General features: G+C 38.6%; 2 protein-coding genes across 2 annotated transcripts; one reads left to right on the forward strand and one right to left on the reverse strand.

The window, feature by feature from the left end:
• The first annotated feature begins 9164 nt into the window (after positions 1–9164).
• krt98 (keratin 98) lies at positions 9165–12003 on the forward strand. The gene is made up of 8 exons (XM_085161433.1): positions 9165–9577; positions 9927–10009; positions 10135–10291; positions 10698–10859; positions 11039–11164; positions 11302–11522; positions 11684–11706; positions 11841–12003. Exons 1-8 carry the CDS (start codon positions 9245–9247, stop codon positions 11939–11941), a joined length of 1206 nt encoding a protein of 401 aa, XP_085017559.1. The 5' UTR covers positions 9165–9244; the 3' UTR covers positions 11942–12003.
• A 3041-nt stretch (positions 12004–15044) lies between these two features.
• On the reverse strand, positions 15045–17265 carry LOC146516378 (keratin, type I cytoskeletal 50 kDa-like). Its single transcript, XM_085161432.1, has 7 exons — positions 16700–17265; positions 16441–16523; positions 16175–16331; positions 15903–16064; positions 15680–15805; positions 15368–15585; positions 15045–15271 (listed from the first exon to the last, which is right to left on the reverse strand). Exons 1-7 carry the CDS (start codon positions 17189–17191, stop codon positions 15160–15162), a joined length of 1350 nt encoding a protein of 449 aa, XP_085017558.1. The 5' UTR covers positions 17192–17265; the 3' UTR covers positions 15045–15159.
• Between the last annotated feature and the right edge of the window lie 6261 nt (positions 17266–23526).

Raw genomic sequence — 23526 nt, forward strand, 5'->3', positions numbered from 1 at the left:
TGTGCTCTAGCATCTGGTGTCAGTTGGGGGAGACGAAAGAGGCACAGGGGGGTCAGTTTACAGTCAGAGGGAAAAGTAAATCATGCTTCTTTTGTACTTTGTTTAAGGGGCAGAATTTGGCCACTCTATACTTAGCTGGGTTACATAAGCTACCTAAAAAATTACAGATACAGATTTTTGTCTAGACTACATCTGTACCGTTAGAAGTTCTTAATGCTCATTTTAACCTTCAAACTAGAACTCAGCTTTGCTTTAGTTTACTTTTTTTACTTTCATCATGTTATTTGACGAGCGCGGCAATGCCACTTTCATGCCTATGATGCAAAAAACCTCGATGGGTTGTTAATGCCTGCAAGACACGGGTCACATGACCAGAACTAGCTACAGAGCTAACAGTCCCTCTTACTTAAAATCTTGAAATGAATCAGTATTGCACAATTTATTAGGCGCATTGGAGTGAAACGTGCATCTTACTATAAATTCTACTTATGACATTTATAAAGATATAATTGTGGGCCAGAGTGCAGGAAAGCTGCTAGGCAACCAGCAGTAACTTTGCATGGTCAAAGTCAAGCAGCTAGCTGTAGCTTTCTGCTTAGAGTGCATATTTATATTTAAAGTGCACATGTGTAAGAAACCACAATGGTCTAGAAAGTATAAGTGTCCTGCAAAACCTAAAGCATAAAGCACCTTCCAGATATGCACTTGTTTCCATCAGTTTGACAGCATCTTAATGTGTATGCTTCACGCCTGAGTTAAAGGCCTGGTCGGCATGCCCAAGATCCCAACTGTGCATGTCTGTGCGTATCCCAAAAGGATAAACAACAAAAACATACATTTTAAAATGTCCGTTTTGCCCCCATCTCCAAATCATTTTAGCACTTAGGTTAAAGCATTCCTCATGTATGATGGTTCTTTGTCCTTTTAAAGGAAATAGATTCTTTTTTAGAGCTTGTATGCAAAGGGTGGGGTCCAGCACAGACATCTAAACAAACTTAACATTCAAAGGTGTGGTTACACTAAAGTTAGTGTTCTCTCTGTCACTGTCTTCTGAATAAAGCCCTGAGGGTCATTACAACAACGAAACAATGTGTATTTATGAGTAACAGAATGCTTCTGTGTCATCAGGTTGATGAAGCAATCAGTATTTCTTATTCTTTTAAAAACAGCTAAGATTTAATCCTGCAGATCAGATCATCTCCTTATCAGTTCTACTTTGTTTTGCCAAAACACCATTTAAGAAAAATAAGCCTTTGTGTAGCTGAAATAAGTTTTTTTTTTAAGCATTAAAGACTAGGTGTTTATTATAGCCTTTTACGGTCTTTAAGTGTCTGTTAGTTACAGTTTTCCCTTGACTTGAGTGGAGATAAAGACATGTCTAGTCTATTTGTATAACCCTTAATCACCTTTAATATGTAATGTCTCAGCGGGCGTGCCAGCACTCACATTATGAAAACAGTGAATGAAAGATGAATGCTCTAAACTAATATCCTCACAGTGAGTATGTAGAAAACTCCCACTCGAAGCTCAAAGGTGAAAAAATGCACCAAACCCTGGGGGAGTTGGTGCTAGGTTTCTCATGAGCTCTGATCTTATATGCAACATGCTGTCTAAACGACACTTGGGAAAAAAAATTTTAAACTGAGACTTCCTGGCATTGTAACCGATGAAGCATGAATCAAACCTGGCACAGGTGCTGAGAAATATGCAGGTACGGGCAGATTCATTACCAAAACAGATGAGTACACTTTAGAAACGTGTTAAAGCAAAGTGGTTGACCTCATGTCTGACTTGGGTCGGTCAATCAAGCTGGGTGTTTTCACTAAAACCAAAATTATGACTCATGTATTCACAGCAGGTTATAATCTCCATGACAGGCGACTCACACAGACACCTTTCTTCTTAATGTCCATTTTTATTTAAGTATCAATGCAACCTTCAGTTACAATGTATTCACTACAGTGATGTGATGCATGTGACGACAATGTCTTCAGATCTGAGCTTCAGACTCAAATTGATGAGCTTTTTCTTATGAAGCTGATGATGATTGAGAACAAAGTCTATGCTCAATGTTTACTAAAAAATCCTCCAGAGTCCTCCATCAGTGGCCTAATAGATAAAGCTAAATCATTTAAATCCTGTTAGCCGCCCCTTCTACCTTTGTGGCAATCCTAAGGTGTCTGAGCTTGTCCTTTATGAAGCTTTTATTCATACTGAGTAATGGTCTATCTGACCCAGTAAAATATTACTCCACCTCCACCTACTTCAAAACCCTCAGTCAAATTGGCTTACTGCTCACTTACCAAGAAGTCAACATGAAGATAAGATCACCTGATAAAGACTGTTTATAACCTGCAACCTGTTCAGATAACACTCTGTTTCATGACTTGCTTGACAGCTTTTGTGACTATGTTTCTATCACAGTAGTGCTTTTCTTTCTTCTGTGTATATCATGTCATGATAAAAGTTCATGAAACAACAATGCACTCTACTGCCTGCAGAAGTCTTGTCTGAACTTCATTTTATACGTCTGAATGAAAATCTGTTTTCTGGCTATGTTACAGCCTTTCATTGAGTTCCCACAGTTGCATTTCGTTTTAATAATGTAGACTGATTGATATGAAATTGCACATTTTTTTAAATGCTTATTTTTAAAATAATAGTCCGATCAAGATTAACTCAAGTTGAGCTGTATGTGGCTCTTAGACTAAAATTCATTACCCATGTTTTAAGTCCTTACATCTAAAATAAACCACAAATAATGACTGCATAGTGAAGCAAACTTGCAGCTAACAGTAACAGGGGGAACAATAAAGTGCTCCATTCATTGTGTTCAGTTTCCTTTTCTCAGCTGTAAGGACTAATGAGATGGTTTCTATTCAATGTTAAAACAACATTGAATAGAGGTCACAACCTAAGAACATGAGAGGAAGCCCACTGTTCCCCTCAAAGTTACCATAGACTCAAAACATCAAAATACTCCACTATTTGGAAGACTGTTTGTAGCATGGCAACAACAAGGATGGCAGTGTGCATGCGTCACTGTGTATACCTGAACCTTATCTATTGTATTCTGTAGTGTTCTGGATGGTTTGGATTCCTTTATCTGAACATACCGAGCAAAGTGTCCTTGCTGTCAGTTTCGTTGTACAATGAGAATAACAGTTGGCTGGTGTTCCCATGTCTTTCACAACCAGGCTACTTTCTTTATTAATAATTGGCACATCATATCATATCAGTGCCGTTTTATTCTTTTTTATTGCCTCTTGAAATCTATTTCACACATGAACCAAATAAAGTTTAATTATTGCCTTTTTATTTGTAGATTACACCAGATTAAATGTATCTCATCACACTCGTTTTCTAACACATGTCTTGTATTTGATACCTGCAAAGCATTTTATTCATCGGAGTTGGTTTTTACAACACGCTGTAGACAAACTGCAACGTTAACAACAGAATTATGGTGTATTCTCTTGTATTCTCAAAGTTCTCATAAGTGATGGACTTAGACATGCATGTGTCAGACACGGGGACTTCTTCAAACTGGCCAGGTCATGTGAACTGCTGAAATCATTTAGCACTGTTTTAACAAAATGTTCACTTGTCCAGTATTTTGATTTAAGAGCAAAACTAATCAAATTCAGCTGCACCTTGTGATTTGTGATAACTAGCATCTACACTAACAGGGTAAAGATATACATAGAAGGTTAATAGATCCACAGTTATGTCATCCGTTGGTGTGTAAAGATGCAGTTTAGTTTAACAGAAGAGAGGAAAGTGTTAGATTATTCAGCTAACTTTGTTGGCAAAATGCGGAAATCTGTATCGGTGCATCTATTAAAAGTACTATTTGGACCTGCATGAATGCAAATACTCCAGTTTCGCTCGCCAACAGGATATTAGTGCACTGACCAGACAGAAAGCCATAATTTGCAAAATAATTTTGGAGCATTTCAGCACATGTTGGCATTTGAAAGTAACCTCAAGTGGCCACGATAGGAAGTGCTATTTTTGGCACTTAATCAATGGATCATTGTTCAGGTCGAGGTTGCTCAGTAAACACAGAAAAATACAATAAACAGTGTCTGTGATAGGCTCATTATTGTCATGTTACCATGCTGACGCTGGCATTTAGTCAAATCAAATCAAATCACTTTTATTGTCACATCACATGTGCAGGTACACTGGTACAGTACATGCGAGTGAAATTCTTGTGTGCGAGCTTCACAAGCAGCAGAGTTGTGCAAAAATACAATAACATAAAACAAGCAAAATATAAGAATGGCTAAATCTGAGACTAATAAATATATGTACAGTATATAATAGTATATGCATCACTGGATGTGTATACTAAATATGTTTTTCTATGTGTTAGTGCAACACAACTAAAGCAATGGGACAAAAGACGTGGTTGAAAACAAAAGTAAAGCTGTAATTAAGTAATTCTTATTAGTTTCAGCATCTGGTGTGCAGTTGTTTTCAGGGAATACAAATTTAATAATTCAAGGTATTTGTGCAGGATATACTGTGCAGCCTTACTGCACCAGAGTGTGTCAATATTAACTCAGCAATTAATGAGAACAGTGTCGTTGCATATTTGTCTGGATCTATCATCTATTAGGGAGCTCCCAAGTTATATGAACAAATAAAGAAATAAATAAAACATCCTCAACGTCTAGCTATGAATGCAACTCCGTCTTGGTTACAGATATACAATGCACAAACAGTAGGGAGTGGAGCTCATTGCGGAGAAAGTATGAATCACAGTCTGTATGGAGCAACAGAGTCCTTAGAGTCTCTAAATGTACCACACCCTTCCACAGACATTATCAGATACACTTTAACTATCAGGTCTGTACAACACAATCAGCAATATTTCTGACAAAGGTCCTGGGCTAATTTATTGACTGAACATTCAAAGTGTCAGTGTACCAACCTGTGTGCATATCTATATGGTGGATTTTGTGTGCTCGGTTTATATTCACTCTCTCATCATGCAGTAAATCATCAGCTGTGCATATAGACTCACTCATGTCCATTCATCAACAGTAGTTTGAGCAAACTAAAGTGTGTTGACCCACCATGGTTCATTCCAACAGTGAAGCCACTGTTCAATGTTTTAAAGGAGAGCTTCTTCTCTTCTCAAAGTACTACAAGCACTTTCTGGATTCTACTTAATTGCCTCAGAGTTTGGTAAATGCAGCTAATTTAGTGCACCCAAAGCTACCCTCTGCAGAAAATGAAGGAAAGAAAAGTACAATTTAACTTCCATCTGCTTACATGCTTGGTCTGTTGTCTATTCTAAAAACATCTAATACTAAATATTTAAAGAAACTAATAGAACATAAAAAGATTAGACACAGAGACACAAGGAGAAGGTCAGATAAGGTCTTGTTGGGCTAATGTACTCTCAGAGGGCCACACCCTGCATACAGGTGAGATTCTCAGTAGAAGTGCACCATCTAGCGATATCCAAAGGTATCACTTTTGTATCACAAGCATGTTTTCAGTGACTCACCTTGCCACACCCAAAGGGGTCATGAAAGTTGTGTAAAGTGAAAGCAGCTGGTATGCTAAACTTAATTTTCCAAAAGACAGTTCGTCATCATCTTCCTCTCTTATTGAGGCATCCGATAGATAAATACAATCAATGATAAAAGGAAATTGATGCTGTAACATTATTAGTTTAACAATAGATAATCTTGCAGTTAAAACATGAATATCACGTCACAAAACAGGCACACAGTCTTGCTCTTCCCTGAGACGCACAGAGTCACATACAAAGTGTGTAACTATTCAGCAAACGCTCATTCGCAAGTATGCACAGAGTATCCAACATGTAATGACAGCTGCAGAATGTTTCTGATTTAATGACTAAAAGAAGCTGAAGTTATGTAAAGAGTAAAAAGAAACACAGTGGAGCTCTGGATCTTTATTGCAAGTCAAAATGTGGGTTCCTTTTGATCTGTCTGCCTGGTCTTCTTGTTGAAACAGCAAAATAAGTGGGTGTGGAGAGCTGATGGAAGGTGGTGAGCCCATGCTTGGTCAGGATTGGTCTAAAGTTGAATCTTGTAAATTCTTTCCGTGCCCACCCCTTTAAACACTGGATGGTCGTTTAACCACACAATCATTTAGATCCATTGCTATCTCAGATTTAGGATCAGTGGGATTTAAACTGATAATGCTGTGACATTGGAATTCACTCTTCCATAAATCGATTACATTTACCCTCGTTGAACAGCTGCTGTCACCATCTATGAACTCTTATTTTCAAAAAAGAAGTTTTTCAACTTTTTAAAAAGCATGCAAGTGTGCCTAGATATGCCATCAGATATACAAATCAGTGAACCTGTAGTAACACCACAAGGCATTGGCAGGAAGTGCGACATTTTTTTCATCTCAAAGTCAACTAAAAGATCTTTCAACAGTAGCCTGGGGAAAAGTTTTTGAAAGGATTATGGTAAAGTGAAAAGTTGTCCGTCAGGTCAACCGAGACCATCAGGTTGCTTCTTCGCTGGATGGCTGTTAAGCCCCCGAGGCTTTGGGGAAATCAGGCTGACTTTCCAAAACTTACTGTATTGCTCAAAATCAGTCAAAAGAAATGGAATAGATATACATAAAAAAAAAAACATATATACATTATATTTATATATATTATTTTATAAATACATTTTCCTATCATGAACTAGATGAGATGACATGAATAAAAAAACAGATTAAGGACTGAACAATTTACTGCAATGGGAACAAGGTATTCTTGTATCTTCATTGTTTGTACCTTATAGTTACAGTTTTTTGCTGCCAATCAACATGAGCTCAGTCATGGGAAATGTTTTCAAAGTCTTGATGACATCATGTGAAAAACTAAATACACCCTATGATTTAATAGCTTGTTGAACCACCTTAAACAGGAATAACAGTAAAACAGCTGGTATTTGTATGACCTTACCAGTCTCTCACACTGTTGTGGAGGAACTTAGACCCGCTCTTCTTTAGAGATTGCTTCAATTCATATGGTCTATGCGTAATTGTTTATGCACAGCTCTGTCAGTCTGGCTACAGCATTTCAGTCCAGTTGAGGACTGGATTTCAGCTGGACCATTGCAATACCTTGATTCTTTTCTTTTTCAGCCATTCTGTTGTAGATTTGCATGTATGCTTGGGATTATTGTCTTGCTGCATGACCCAGTTTGTGCAAAACTTTAGCTTTTGGACAGTTAGCTTCACATTTGACTGTAGAATACTTTACTCTTTTCAGAAAGAAGAGGATGTAGAGTCTGACATGGGCTTTGGGTGAATTTTATGCGAGTTTCACTCAAGGAATAGGAAGGATTGAAGCCTTTTGTTACCACATAACTGAATACTCCAGACCAGCATACTAACAAGATTACCTTTTTTTAAACGTTGTCACACTTGATGATGCTAAACGGAGATATAACACACACACACACACACACAACACAGTCTAAAGTTGGACTACTAAGTCAAGTGTTTAAAATAGGAATCACCTGATCAATAATAATATTATTTATTAAAAAATATAGTTTGTAGTTTCTGTGCTTCTAATGCTACTTTCTCTCTTGCAAAACAGACTGAGACTGACTGTCATTCCTTAGATGCAAATCAACCATCACTCATTCCTTTTTCTGGCCTCTCCCAGCTTATCGGTGTGACTGCTGAATGAGGAAGCTGAAGAACTCAACTCAGATGGCAGAGAGGCAGCCAGGCTATGTGACTGAATGATGATAGGTTGTTGGGGGGAGGGGGTACAAGGTGATTGTTTTCTTTCATGAGTATGGCCTGATAACTATAAACCAGTAAAACCAGCTGGCGCATTCTCGATAGGTTAACATCTGACTTTTGCAAGTTGTTTACGCAATTAGTGAAACATATTGCATTTATGAGTAACCTACTTGTTGTGAGCCCAAAAGATTGCTAATACCTTTATAAGACAATCAGCTATAAGCGCTAATTAAAGATACATTTCTGTTAGGTATACTTTCTCTAAAATGCCAGAGACATTCCACTTAGGACATGTTTGTGTTTTAGTGTCTCGCTCTGTGGATCTTACTTGATGCCCCATCAGCAAATTAACATGCTCACAATGACAGTGGTGACAAGATAATGTTTGGCAGGTGTAATGTTTACCATGTTCAACCTCTTAGCTTAGCATGATCACTTAATAAAATACTTCTGTCATTAGCGTCATCACTATGTACATACTGGTGATTGAGCAACTGGCTGTGTATTTGCCTACCCTAAGATCTATTACATTTTAATAGTCATTTTTATTTAAAAAAAATAAATAAATAACAAACAAGATTTAAAATTGCTAATTAACACAGAACTGCTGGTGGCTCATGGGATCAGCCCTGTGCTAGATTTTCCTTCCCTTTGTATTTTCTCCTGTTCTGAAATTTGGAGTTTCTTGTACAGACAAGTGCTGCATGCTCTTGTCTGTGTGATCACTTAAAATATAAACACATCCATTCATTTATTGTGTTACAGTTACATTGTGTAAGTTTTAATTAATACAGTCTTTTGTCTATTGCCTAGAAGCTTATGTGGCAAAAATAACGTCAGCTGACATAGAGTACCACACAGGTGAAATTATCGCTGGTATGTGTTATTTTTGTCACTGCTATGAGTAAGTAGGGTGAGCAACTATTTTACGGGATAGCCACACACTGCAGTCTCTTAGGATTAAAAGAACCTAAACTTTCACTGTTTCATACATTCTCTGTACCTTTGGAGTACTTAACAAGACATTTTAACAAACTGCAGTTTATATCATTCTTATTTCATATCCACACTTCAGTGTAATGCAATTCCACACTAGGATAAACAAAGTATTCAGATTTGGATTTGAAATGTATGTTTTTCTCATACCAACATCTAAGCAAACAAAAAGTGAGGGGCAAAAAACAAACTGATGAAAGGATTATCTAGAAAAAGGAATTTTCAACTTATCACTGCTTTCACTGACTTGCAACAAAATGTGGAATCACAAGTTTGACCTGAAAAGAGGTGAATGAACCCCTACCCACTGGTCACCACACCCATGGTGATGGAGAGATTGCATAGAGGGGTGGGGGGTTGATCTGTCAACTGCATTCTTATCTTTCAGCCTATGCAAGGCCCATCCCACTTTGGCAACTATATAACCACAATACCAAAGTTAGGGACTCAGCTGCAGATCACCTCCAGTTATCCTACTTGGTTCACATCAAGACCCTTCAACATGTCTATGAGGACAAGAAGCTTCAAGCAGAATACCATGAGTGTCTATGGTGGAGCAGGAGGTCGTGGAGTCCGTATCTCTTCATCCCAGATGAGCTGTGGAACACCAAGCTTGAATCTTGCTGATGGTCTCGACCTCCATGTTGGGGCCAATGAAAAGGCCACCATGCAGAACCTGAATGACCGTCTGGCGTCATACCTGGATAAGGTGCGCAAGCTGGAGAAGGAGAATGAGCACCTGGAGAACCTGATCCGGGAGTGGTACCAGAGCAGAAACGTGGTCTCCCGTGACTACTCTGGTTACTTCGCCACCATCGAGGATCTGAAGGAAAAGGTAAGAGAAAAGATACAGATAAGAGTCTGCCTGAGCAATTCCTGCTTGTCGATGTTCAATGTAAGTGTAACAGAAGAGGTATCTTTTGGTATCTAACCTTTCAGTTAGATGAGCTCATTCATCATTGTCAAAGACTTAGATACTGACCCATAAGTTAGAACAATTGTTATTTTCATGACTGTCATGCTAGATTCACTCTGTCAATTACATCCTGCTAAAAGTCCTGAATATTACAATGTTAATTACACAGAGAAGCAGCACAGGTGTAGAGAGGAACTCAGATGTTGTTACCTGAAGTAAGAGCTTGATTGTTTTCTGACTGTTTCCATGTGTTTTTGCCCACTCTTAGATTTGTATTGCCTCCATGCTCAATGCCAAGACCATCCTGGACATTGACAATGCAAAACTGGCTGCTGATGATTTTAAAGTGAAGTGAGTTTGCCCTCTGTATGTTTCTAACCCCTCTACATTCACATGTACACATGTCTGACTCACAGCTCCTGATCATGATAACCCGCTGACTTGTCCATGTGCCATTTTGTGTGAAATTCACTCAGGTATGAAAGCGAGCTGGCCATGAGACTGGCAGTGGAAGCAGACATTGCTGGTCTGAGGAAGCTAGCGGATGATCTTAACCTATTGAGGCTGGATCTGGAGAATCAGTATGAAACCCTGAAGGAAGATGTCATTATCCTCAAGAAAAACCACGAAGAGGCGAGTTTATGAGAGGGCAACCTTATGAGATCACATCTGTTTTTCATTGCAAGCTTTTGTGGCTGGCTGTTCATAATTCACACATGACCCATGTTTAACCCCTGATAATACAGAGGAAATGCAGCGTTAGGTTCATGCTTTTATAAACAGCTCTGCCACCTTCTCCTTTTCCCTTTGCTGCCCCTCTTCTCTCTGCACACTTCAATGTATTCTTCTCTTTCTCCATTACCTCATTGCCTCTGTTTGTTCAACACCCGCACCGACCACACGCACATGGACACACATGCAGATTAAAGAGCCGAAAACACGCACGACTATCATAACAACAGGTAGATTATTTTGAGGATTTGTGATTTTTTTTGTGTGAAATATTTTGTGAAATTTTATTGCCCTTTGACCTCTGCAGGATGTGGCTCTACTGAGGACTCAGATGGGTGGCCAGGTTAATGTATCCGTGGACGCTTCTCCCTCTCGAGACCTTAACGAGGCTATGGCAGAGATCAGGCAGCACTACGAGGGTGTGATTGCAAAGAACAGCAAAGAGCTCGAATTGTGGTATCAAAACAAGGTGAGAAGTGAAGTTATCATTATTATTATTATTATTATTATTATTATTATTATTATTATTATTATTATTATTATTATTATTATTATTATTATTATTATTATTATTATTATTATTATTATTTCCATGAAGTGATCTTTCAACTGGAGTGAAACAAATTATGATGTTGTGTTTCTGCTCAGATTGCAGAAGTGGAGCAGGAAGTGCAAACACAAACTGAGGTTCTGGTCACAACACGAAGAGAGATTACAGAGCTGAGGAACACTCTCCAGAGACTGGAGATTGAACTGCAGGGCCATTTGACCATGGTAACACACATCAGTTTAATGTCACTGGAACTGATGTCATTTTATCTGTCCATTAAGTATGAAGGGAATGTTAGCAGTATGTCACACAATTGCTGACTGCCTATTCACTTAACAATTTTCTTCTGCAACTCAAACAGAAAACATCTCTAGAGAGAACTCTGGCAGAGACCCAGGGACACTATGCCATGAAGCTAACAAACCTTCAGAATATGGTCAAAAGCCTGGAGGAACAGCTTTCCCAGATCCACAGCAGTATCACCGACAACAAGCACAAATATGACATGTTGCTGGATCTCAAGACCAAGCTGGAGATGGAGATTGCAGAGTACAGGAGGCTGCTGGATGGGGAGGATGACAGGTAAGACCTAGTGAAGAGAAAGAGGCAGTGGAGAAAAATGAGAAAATCGTGAGTCAGGGAGTCAAAAAATCTACGTTTGTTGATTTTGTTGAAATTGTTTATGATATGAATGATTCAAACTAATGATTTCTCTCCCACCCCCCACCCCCAATCCGCACCAGCACTTATTGCAGCTCAACAAAAGGCAAGAAAGTTTTTTTTTAATCATTCGTATCATTTTTTTAATTGTCCAAATTATATCATAAATTTACATTAGATACAGTTTTAAGAAATGTCTTGAGAATTTATCATGTTTGTTTTTTCTCTTCTTTTCTTTAGTGGTCAAAAAGGTCATCACAGTGGTGGAGAGAATTGTGGATGGAAGGGTGGTGCAGACCAACGAGACCATTGATAATCTGGGTCAATTTAAGGATGAATAGATAGAAGCTCGTGGAATATGGGATGAATGAACCAAAAATAAAGATCATGCAGTTGAATTAAAGTTTCATGTGTGGCGTCTACATAAATGTAAAATTATTATGTAGGTTTTCATCTCTTTTGTCACTTTATAGTACATGTGCATGTGGCATTAGTCAGTGTGGTTTTATTTAACATATGTATGACATGAAAAACCAGAAATAACTGTCAATTTTGCAGCTTTAAGGTGAATTTAAGCCCCTTTTCTGTAGCCAATCTCCTTTCGTAACAGTTTAAAGGGGTTGGTTTTATTAATGCTTTAATTTAAGCAGACAGGCTTTGAGGTTTTGACTGACAGCTGGAAAACTTGGACGTGGCTGTAGCTGTTAGCAGTCTGTTAAGCTTTGCCTCGGCAAATTTGAGTCACTCAAAGTCATGTATGTTGTGTTGGTGCCTGTTGAAGTATTTTAATGAAATTCCATAAATTTTCTCAACCACTTCTCCAATTCAGGGTTGTGGGGTAATGCGACTGGAACCCATCCCAGCTGTCAGGAGTGAAAAACACAGTGAGACAGACAGACATTTAGGGTTAAAACAGGGGTTCACAAATCAGTGTCTTTTTACATTCAGTCTATGTTGAATACCAAGATATTTTATCATAAATGTGGACAAAATAGGATTTTATGTAATGTAAAGTCTTTTCTTGTTCCTTAAACCCCTGGTTAATCAAATTCAGTGAGTACCAGAAAACTGTAAGCTCAAACTAAACAACCTTTATTTATCTCTCCTGAAGACAAGTACAAGGAAAAAAAATAACAAGCCTCCATCTGTTAAAATTAGTTTAGAGCAGGTACTAAACAAATTCTCAACTCCATCTCTACCAAGCTTGATTAATTCAATTCAATTTCAATTCAATTTTATTTATATAGCGCCAAATCACAACAAAAGTCGCCTCAAGGCTTTTTTTTACTTCTTATAAACTAAAGTAAAATTGCAGCTTATAATAATAGTTTCTGCCTGGTGTAGGTACAGGGAGTGCCAGGAAAGAGTGGGTTAACCCTCTCAGGCTCAAATTAAACTTTTTGTTGCTAATGCACAACCAAGTCCTGCAGTGGTACTTCTGAGTAAAAAAAACTCAAAAAATATGTATGTGGGGTAATCAGGTTGTTCGTTTTTAACTGTTGCAAATCGGCAACGCCTGCCTTGAGAGGGTTAATGATGGAGTGACATAATGATCGGTTTATAGTAAAGAGATTCAATGATAATAATAATGTTGTTTCTTCTGATTGCACAGACATTGTTTGCTTACACGCTTTAACAACTGTGTCTCTTTAGAGTTCACCTACCTGTGGAAGTTAGGTTTTTTGGGCATTTTGTCTCAGTGGACAACTTCTGTTCAAAACCAAAAACATTTACCCCAGAGGTTGCTATATTAAAGACACATTAAAAAAAAAAAACATCACTGAGCTTATCAGTATCCTTACATTTTTAATGATCTTTCTAAAACCTAGACAAATGTCTTCTAGTGTTGATGCACACATTCTCTGCCCCCTAGTGGCAAAATGTTGGTTGATGCAGCTTTAATCACGTGTAATGAGACGGAGAAGTCTATCAGAATCCACATGGTGAACATTTTGCTCACATCACATATGTTAGGGGTGGGAAGATCCATTAATTTTAAAGAACAAAAACTTGTTGATTCTTGATGTCTCACACACACGTTTTTCCTCATCACAGGTGAGGACGACTCAGAGTACAGACAGTGGACTCTGGACTTTGTGGACTGGTGTCAGCAGAACCACCTGCTGATCAACGCTGGGAAAACGAAGGAGTTGGTGGTGGATTTCTGGAGACGCAGACCCACCACACTGACACCGGTGAACATCCAGGGAGTGGACATTGAGATAGTGGACTCTTATAGGTACCTGGGTGGTCACCTGAATAATAAGCTAGACTGGAGCCACAACACCGATGCTCTTTACAGGAAGGGTCATTGCAGACTCTACCTGCTGAGGCGGCTGAGGTCATTTGGAGTACAGGGAACACTTTTAAAGACCTTCTATGACTCTTTGGTGACATCTGTCATTTTTTACAGTGTTGTATGTTGGAGCAGCAGTTTATCTGCAGCTGAGAGGAAGAGGTTGGATAAACTCATTAGGAAGGCCAGCTCTGTTCTGGGATACACCCTGGACCCAGTGCAGGTGGTGGGAGACAGAAGGACTCTGGCCAAAATAACATGTCTGATGGACAGAGTCTCCCACCCCATGCATGTAGATGTTGCTGAACTGCAGAGCTCCTTCAGTGACAGACTGCTGCATCTTCGATGCATGAAGGAGCATTTCCGCAGGTGCTTCCTCCCTGCAGCTGTCAGACTGTACAATCAGAACTGCTCCCAACAATCATAGATGTTTACATCAGCGCTGTATCTTGCACTATTTTATAAACCGATTCACACTATAACCAGGGTTTGCCTCTTATATGTATTTAATTTTATTTAATTTAATAACAGTATGGTACTCAGTTTTTGGTAACCATTGTCCTTCATGTAAATATGTAAAAAATGTGTATGTTTCTGTTCTGTGTCTTGTGTACTGTTTGTTTGTATATGTGTCTTTCTAGCTGCTGTAACACCCAAATTTCCCCCTGTGGGACAATTAAAGGATTATTCTATTCTATTCTATTCTATTCTATTCTATTCCAAATATGAAATAAAGTCTAAACTGACTGTAACGTGTCTTTAAATGTTTTTGTGTCATCGTGTACTCAACAGGTTCAGAAATGTTTTACTTTATTGCTCTCTTTCTCAAGACTATAAAACATCTTGGGCTCATGTGTCATAATGGAAATTTTGAAAAGAGGCACAGTCCTGAGTAATCATTACTTTTAGCTTTTCTATCTAGCAAGATGGCCTCAGGCTGCAACGTTATATTTACTGTTATGTTTAATTTAATTCTCAGCCAAGTTTATATTGTCAAAATACTAATATTATCTTAGTATTTACCAATGTCATGAAATACCTTATGAAATATAAATATACCTTTTAAAAATACCTTCTTGGTTAATGAAAAACTGTGGAACTGTCACTATCATGACATTTGAAATTAAGCAGACACAAATAAGACAAAATTCAAGTCAGCAAACTGAGAGCCTTTTATTGCATCACTTTAGTATTTGAAGGATGTAGTAGTGACTTAGATGTGCAATTTGTGTACTCCAGACGTTGTGCTGTGTTTGTGACAGTTTATGTATTGGTGGTGGTGGTACTGGAGGACACCACCTTGCCATCGCTTACTTCCTCAGTGATCACGACCACATTTTTCAGTTTGACGCTGGGAGGTCCAGCGCTTTTCATGCTGTGAAAAGTACAGAGTTGGTGTTAAAATCAGTTTAAGATTTAAATTTGCAGTACTAGCTTATGGTCAAAGGGCTGAATTCTTCATTTTTCTTACCTGCCCTCTCCATCCAACAGCCTCCTATACTCTGCAATCTCCATTTCCAGGCGAGTTTTGATGTCGAGGAGCATCTTGTATTCTTGGCTCTGGCGCTCAATATCAGCACGGAGCTGCATCAACTGTTGCTCCATGCTTGTCACTTGCATCTGGAGGCCTTGAAGCTTCATAGAATACCGTGCCTCTGTTTCAGCCAGAGAATTTTCCAAACCTGCTTTCTATTGAAGAAAGGAAGAGGTAAAGAAAATCTGTCAAAAATCTGAAGCTGGGATTAGTGAATGAGTTCAAATAAAGCCAGATGATTTTATTTACCATGCTTAACTGTGACTGTAATTCAATCTCCAGGCCTTGCAATGTGCGACGGAGGTCAGTGATTTCTGTTTTGGATGTTTGCAGAATTTCTGTGTTCGCAGTCATCTCTTTGCTCAGCTCATCTGACTGCAACAGACATGAGACTCAATGCAAAGTTCACATATCACTAAATAACTTCGAACAACAATCTATGCATTGAAAATCAGATCTTCTTCAGTCTTACCTTTTGATCAAACCAAGCTTGAAGTTCTTTCTTTTTTTTGGCAGTTATAGATTCATATTGGTCACGGATCTCAGCCAAAACACTGTTCAGGTCTTGTTGTGGTGCTGCATCCACCTCCACATTGATCTGACCACTCATCTGGGTTCTCATTGATGCCATTTCCTGGTGGACAAATGGTTCAGTATTTTAATTGAGTTGGTTGTATTGTACAGTTGAATAAATTTGTTCCATTTTTAATTTGCTTGAATGACTGTTCACTGTTTTCTACTGACCTCCTCGTGGTTTTTCTTAAGGAAAATGAGCTCCTCCTTGAGGCCTTCTATCTGCATCTCCAGGTCAGATCTGCATAGTGTCAGCTGATCCAATAGTTTCTTCAGCTCAGCAATATCTGCCTCCACTGATGTACGCATAGAAAGCTCGTTCTCATACCTGCAAGGCCACAAGTGATGAGATATTTCATCTCAACAGTTCTGTGTTTGTTTAGTGTAAATTAAAAATTCACAAAGTTCAACAGCATTTAACCACTACTATCCCTTACTTGGTTCTGAAGTCATCTGCTGCCAGTTTTGCATTCTCACAGTCCAGAAAGATGCCTCCATTGACAGAAATGGAGGCCTGGATCTGTGTGATTATGAAATACCATTTTTTAAATAACTACTACATGTCTTTATATTCGTGCAAACATTAAAAACAACTGATTCTGACTTATATTTCGAAAGCATCTTCTTAAAGTCCATGCATTTCATAATAAATTCAAACATGGTATAGCATTCAGATTCACTACTCATGTGACATACCTTATCTCGTAGGTCAGCAATAGTGGCCTCATAAGCTGAGTAGTCACGGGCTGAAGGGGAGGTCTTATTTTCCAAGAACTGCCTGATCTTGAGCTCAAATTCAGCGTTGGCCTTCTCAAGCTTGTGCACTTTCTCCAAGTAGGAGGCCAGGCGGTCATTCAGGTTCTGCATGGTGGCCTTTTCATTGGCACCAACATTGATATCCCCGCCGCCAAAACCTGCACCACCACCAAAGCCTGCACCACCACCAAAGCCTGCACCACCACCAAAGCCTGCACCACCACCAAAGCCTGAACCGCCGCCAAAGGCTACAGCGGTACCAAAACCACCACCACCACCACCACCAGAAACCGAAATTCTTGCTCCCTGTCCACCTGCACCACCGTGCACGCTTCTAGCATACATCCTTTGGACACTGCCTCCACCTCCACCCATGCCTGAACCTCCAAAGCGCCCAGAATAACTGCTATTGGATGTTCCCAAAGACAGCATTGTGAAAGTTGCTCAGGTGGTCTGACTGCCTTGAACAGACGGAGATGGCTGAGATGCACAGCTCTGCTACTGCACCCTTTTTATGCTGCAAAAAGCTGCTGCTGCCTTCAGTGTGGGTGGGGTCATGCAGGCACAAAGGGAGGAGCATTACCTAAAATGGGTGTTCAGCCCAAGTGTTCACACAGATATGCATTTTGTGCAATCATAAAAAGGAGAAAGTAGGATTAAGTATTTACTGCATTTGTAAGGTATCCAAATTTTACAACTGGCTTCAATTCATGCTGAATATTGTCATTTTTTTCATTCAATATTATTCTGCATTCCGTTGTTCCATATTATTGTGCATGAGGACACCAGTATCTTTATTATTGCAGAACATTGTGTAAATTGTAAAACAGCCACACCCATCAACATGTGCCTCAAGTTAGTTATACAGTTAAAACTGTTCTGTCAGGTGATGGGACCTCATTAATTTTGTAGCATAATTTTTGAAAAAAAAGAGCCAAACCAGGCAAGCCACACCTGTTTTGTTCCCAAGGTAATAAGCACTGCAAACACAAGTTGTTGTTTTTTTTACTTGACTCTCAGCCAACAGCACACTTATTCTCACACATCTTTTTTTCCCTCAATGTTACCTTAAAATATCATCTTTTATGTGTTTGTTCGTTTTGCCCTGCAATAGCCTGCAGGTTTGCCTGGCAGAGTATTATAGATGTCAAAGAAGACTTAGCCTTATTCAAGATTTGGCACTGCACTGCTGGAAAGCTCACCAGAAATGTGCTTGCTTGTTATTGACTTTGCTTGGCATTGTACTTTGACGTGTGCATTATGCCCGAATAAGAACAAGCTCTTGCTTGTTTGCTTCTTTCCATCTCTCCACACCAATTGTAAGTCATTTACAATACACTGGGGGATTTTGCTCAACGGTTCTACATCAGTCTGGTGCAAATGTTAGAAAGGTTTGAAAAATTGCAAAACATTTACCTTTTCTCTTTACTCTATAGTGTCTTTATATTCTTTTCTCCTTTTTTTAATTTTTAATGTAGAAATTGATTCTAACAGTGCATTTATTTTGTTTCTAGCCAGTAAAAAGTTTCCCTTTGCCTCAGAGAAATGACTGTTGCAGAACTTGCACATACACAGTAGATTTAGCAATTACCACTTAGCAAAACCAGATGCTGCTAATCATTTGCAAGTTGCAAACCTGTCTCTAGCATATGCTAAACAGCTGTAAATTATATCTGAGATGCTGACTGGTTATTCATAACAGAGGATAATTTATGTGCACAGAGCATAACAAATAGTGCACTTGAATCACTTAGATGAAGTTTATCCCTTCAGTGTCATTTGCTAAATATATATTTTTGGATTTTCTGCTGATTAACATTTTAGAGTGTATAACATGCAAAAAGATTGGTCAGAAAAACAAATGTTAAAGAAATAATAATGTCTTGTAAATGACAGAACATTTTTAGCAACAAGCGTCAGTGTCATGAAAGTGATTCAGTAACGCTGACTTAGCTTATGCTGTCTTACTATTTTACTACCAACACAATTAATTAAAAAATAAATAAATTGCTTGAATAAAAATAAATTTGCTACTGTGAGAGTACAAAGGAACATTTATGCTGGTAACTTCTAGGTATGAACATTTTAATAATGTGGCTAATTGGCTGCTGTCAACAATCCTGTCAAAATGATGAACAGCTCATGTTTCCTTAGGCATTAGGCAAAACCTGCACAGACAGGTTATTTCTCCAATATAACCACTAACTTCTACACCCAAGAGTGCACTTCCCTTTGTCATAAAAAATGATCTATTGATGCAAATCCAAATGTAAAGAAAAGTAGCACAAACACTTATTTTACAATAGAACATAGAATTCAAGTCATACATTTAAACTGAGGAAATGTATCATTTTAAGGAAAATATGAGTCCATTTTGAATTGGACTGCTGCAACACTTCTCTAAAAAGTTGTGATGGGGCAGGAAAAGGCTGGAAAAGTAAGTGGAATTAAAAAGAAACAGGTAGAGGAAAATACAACTAATTAGGTTAACTGGCAACAGTTTAGTAACATGATTAGGTTTAAAAAGAGGATCTTAGAGAAGTGTTTTTCAAAGGTACAGGTCAGTGTAGGTTCACCAATCTCCTGAAAAAAAAAACATTTAATGTTACTCAATGTATAACTTAAGCTCTGTGCACAGGGAACTGAAAATCAGTACTTAGATGCTTGTGATCACCCTCAGGTGGTGCTGCGTTAAAAGCAGGCATGATCCTGTCAATTCGTTGTGCCAGCCACAAATACAGGTTAAAGCTGGATCATGCCACGAAGAAGCAATATATGAGCATGATCCAGAAAAGCCGCTGTCTTCTCTGGATCACCAAAGCTCATTCTCATTCTCATAAAATGAACTGAGGCAAAGTGAAAAACTGTTCCATGGTCAGACAAATGGAAAGTTGACATTCTTTTTGGACGATATTAACACTCCATTCTCTGGACTGAAGCAGAAAGGGTCCGTCAAGCTTGCCAATCAATGCTTAGTTTGAGAGACTGCATCTCTGCATTGGGGAGCATTAGTTGCCATGAAACTGCCAGCTTGCCTCTGGAAAGGCACCACCAATGCTGACATCTTTTTCAGGCAAAGATTTTTCATATTTCGGTAAAGTATGTGTTTTAGTATAGTATGCTAAACCACATTCATTCCAATCCTTTCACCAATTCAAAACATCTGGTGCATCATGAAACAAAAAGCACAACACAGAAGAGCCAGGACGTTGGGCAGCTATATCAAACAAGAATGGGACAACAATCCTGTCTCAAAACTCCAACAACTGCTCTCCTCAGTTCCCAGGTGTTCACGGACTGCTGTTAAAAGAAGACAGCCGATGCTACATAGTGAAAAACATTGCCCTTCTGTGTTCTATTGTGAGTAAAATATAGGTTTAGGAGATTTTCTAAATCTTGTCATTCTGTGTCTATTTAGATTTTACACAGGGTCCCAACTTTTTTGGAATTGCATTTGTAATTATGTTGAATGGGGGGAAAAAATCAAAATAAAAAATGAATTTTCACAAAGGTCTTGTTCAAGGTCTTGTACTAAATATATAATTTAAAAAGTGTCAAATGTTTGCTTGTTAAAAAGTCACCCGTTGCCTTCGGGCGTGAGCCTACGCTCTTGTTGATTGCGGAACAATTTGCACACTTGTTTTCTTTGACAGCAAAGACCGTGCTGTGGTTTTTACATCAGTTCTGTTGATCAGCGTAATTGTATGTGTAGGGCAAGGTGAGCCGTTGTGTGAAGTATGAAATTATGAATGAAGTATGAATGGTTGTAATTGAGATATTCCTGAGAACCAGTGCTGATGCCATTCACTTAAAGGCATAATCAGCTCATAAGAAGATAAGACTAAAAACAATATTCACTACATTTATGCCATTGTGGAAGACTATTGTATATAGCGTGAAGGAGAAGTGTACTTGCGGTTAAACTTACTGGACTTTTGCCAAAAACCGTGTCCATAACTCTTCTGACAGATTTACTGTGTCACGCATCCAGTTTCTTGGAATGTGAAAGGCGTGTTCAGGCCTGAGTATGAAGTGCCTCATTGACAGAAATAAGTGCAGCTTGGGGTGAGAACAGGAACACCATGTTAAAAATGTGCTGTGACATGATCGAATAGCTCAGAGTGCTTTTTCTTGGGTGTGAGTATGTTACATATGAGCCAATATAAAACAATATCTCCCTCCTTTAGGCAAAAAAGTGAGAGTTTTGATGATTCATTACAGAATCATTTGGGGGTTTTTTTGCTCATCTGCCTTTCTCCATGTCTGCACTCTCAGATTTACAGGTACAGCGAAAGTCCGTTTCATTCTCTACAGGTATAGTCTACACAAATATAACTATTGCGACCAGTCGTGTATACATTTTTGTGGTTCTTTTTTAGGTGCATTCAGGTGTATTTTAGCACAAAGTCACAATCTTTCCAGGAGTGGACAGCAAATACAGCCTAAAGTCTGAAAACCTCTTCAGGCCTCAGCATGTTAAGATCATAACAATTCAATGCACTAAACTAATGTGGCTTGTTTGGAAGGGTTTTTAGGAGAAAGAATAATATGGCTCCAATGCTTAGGTTTGCAAAGTTGCATCTGAACAACAGAGACTTCTGGAACAATGTCTTGTGAAGAGCTAAGACCAAAAAAGAGATGTTTTTTCAGAATGCACAGAACAGTTTTAGGCAAAACAAACACAGCATATCAGCACAAGCACTTCATAGCAACTGTCAGCATGGTCAAGGAGGGGTAATGATGCGGGATTGTTTTCCAGTCACAGGATCTTGGCACCTTGCAGTCACTAAGTCGACCATATACCAAAGTATTCTAGAATTGAATGCGATGCTAACATCTAAAGCTTGGCCTAAATTGTGTCATGCAAAAAGACAATGATCCCAAGCACACTTGCAAATCTACAACAGAATGACTGAAAAAGAAAAGAATCAAGGAGTTGCAATGGCCCAAAATCCGGACCCCCAACTTGATTGAAATAGTGTGGCAGGCTCTTGAGAGCTGTGCATGAAATGAACACCCACAAATTTCAAAGAACTGAACCAACAATGTACAAATGAGTGTGCCAAAATTCCTCCACAGAGATCTAAAAAACAGATAAAGTCACAGGTTGCTTCAAGTTACTGCGGCTAAAGAGGCTTCTACAAGCTAATGAGTCATGCTGTATGCTTTTTTATCACTGCATATATGTGGCTTGTATATGAGCAGGGAACATTTGTAACGTACAAACCACAAAGTTACAAAATAGACAATGTCAAGGTTAAAATGACAGTACCACAGACGGTATCAGCCCACGCTGTGATATGTCTAAAGGTGCAATAAGGTACTTTTTTCTGAGAATGTTTTGAGTTATTATGATTCAGGCCCAAACTGGTCTCGTTGCCTCTTCCAGTGCCCTGCAATGACTGGCCACACCCTCTATAGCAAGGAATATCTCATTCAATAGGTCTGGAAATTTACAGCAGAGACAGCATAACAATGTTCACTGAGACAGATTTGCTTTTTTTACCATTAAAAAAATTGGGGATATAGATAAAGAGACCATGTGCACACAGTCAAACACCACAATATCTATGCTATGCCGTACGAATATTCCCTCTGTAATGCAGGCAAGCAAGTAAAATACACAATTTCTGTTTCTTTTTATCAAACATACACAGACTGAGTGCAACAGAAAAACATACGTGCACTGACAATCTGTCCACCATATGTGACTGCATACATTTGAACCCCTGAGGTAAATGTAACATTTGAATTTCACTTGAATTTACGACCTTATGTACATAAATTAGGAACCAAAATTGCATACGGTCCAACAATTGTACATTTTTGTATGAACTACTTATGCTCAGGTTTAGTCTTAGATGACGAGTTGTATGAATGACTGCTTTGCCTTAACTTGATATTTCTTTGTGTAGAAAACAGCTGAAACAGCAAGGTTCACTTTTACAATTAAGTGCGATAATTACATTTAATAGCACTTAGGATTGACCAGTGTGGCAAAGTACTGGAATACAAAAGCACTGAAAAGAAGGCAGTTTTGGATTGAGTCATTTTAACCAGGAGATTAACTCATCAAAGCACTGAGAAGCCTTTTGTAGATCTCAAGCCTCCACTTGATTCAGCTCCACCCAAATAAAGATGCCTGTGATGAATCAAACATCATCTTCACTCATACTTAGAGCACAAGCTTGCATAACACGGGTATTCTGTGATATTTTATTTCTTTCCTTTCTTTTGTGTGTTTCCATGCCTGTGATCCAGTGTCACCCATTTTTCCAATAGTTCGGAAATAGCATCTGTAATGCGCCTTCATTTCTATGCTCTTTGCAGATCTTTGTCTATTGTTCTGTAAGGGAAACTGATCATGCTTCTAGAAGTCTCTTGTGTAGCAACAATCTGTTTCCACTTTAGCAAAATAAGGTTATACAATCAATCCACTGAAGTTGGGCCAGGACCACTTTTAAAACGAAAACAAAGGCGACACCTGGTGGTTAAATATGAAATTACAAGCTAAATACTTGTATTGTTTTCACATACTCTTATGATTTTTACCTCAGTAGCCAAACAAGAAAAGTACAGGAGACAGTGGCTTTATATTTTAAGTTGATTCTGTTAGCTCTGTGATGAAATGATCCCAAAGCAAGGTCAGTATTCAAAATATACTCCTCTTCTGGATGTGAAAAAACATTTATAACTCAGAATAAAAAATAATGATAGTGATATTTTTTTCATTTGCGGTATATATTGGAATGAAATACAATCAATCA

Source organism: Neolamprologus multifasciatus, chromosome 6 (genome assembly GCF_963576455.1).
Source record: "Neolamprologus multifasciatus chromosome 6, fNeoMul1.2, whole genome shotgun sequence".
NCBI lineage: Eukaryota > Metazoa > Chordata > Actinopteri > Cichliformes > Cichlidae > Neolamprologus > Neolamprologus multifasciatus.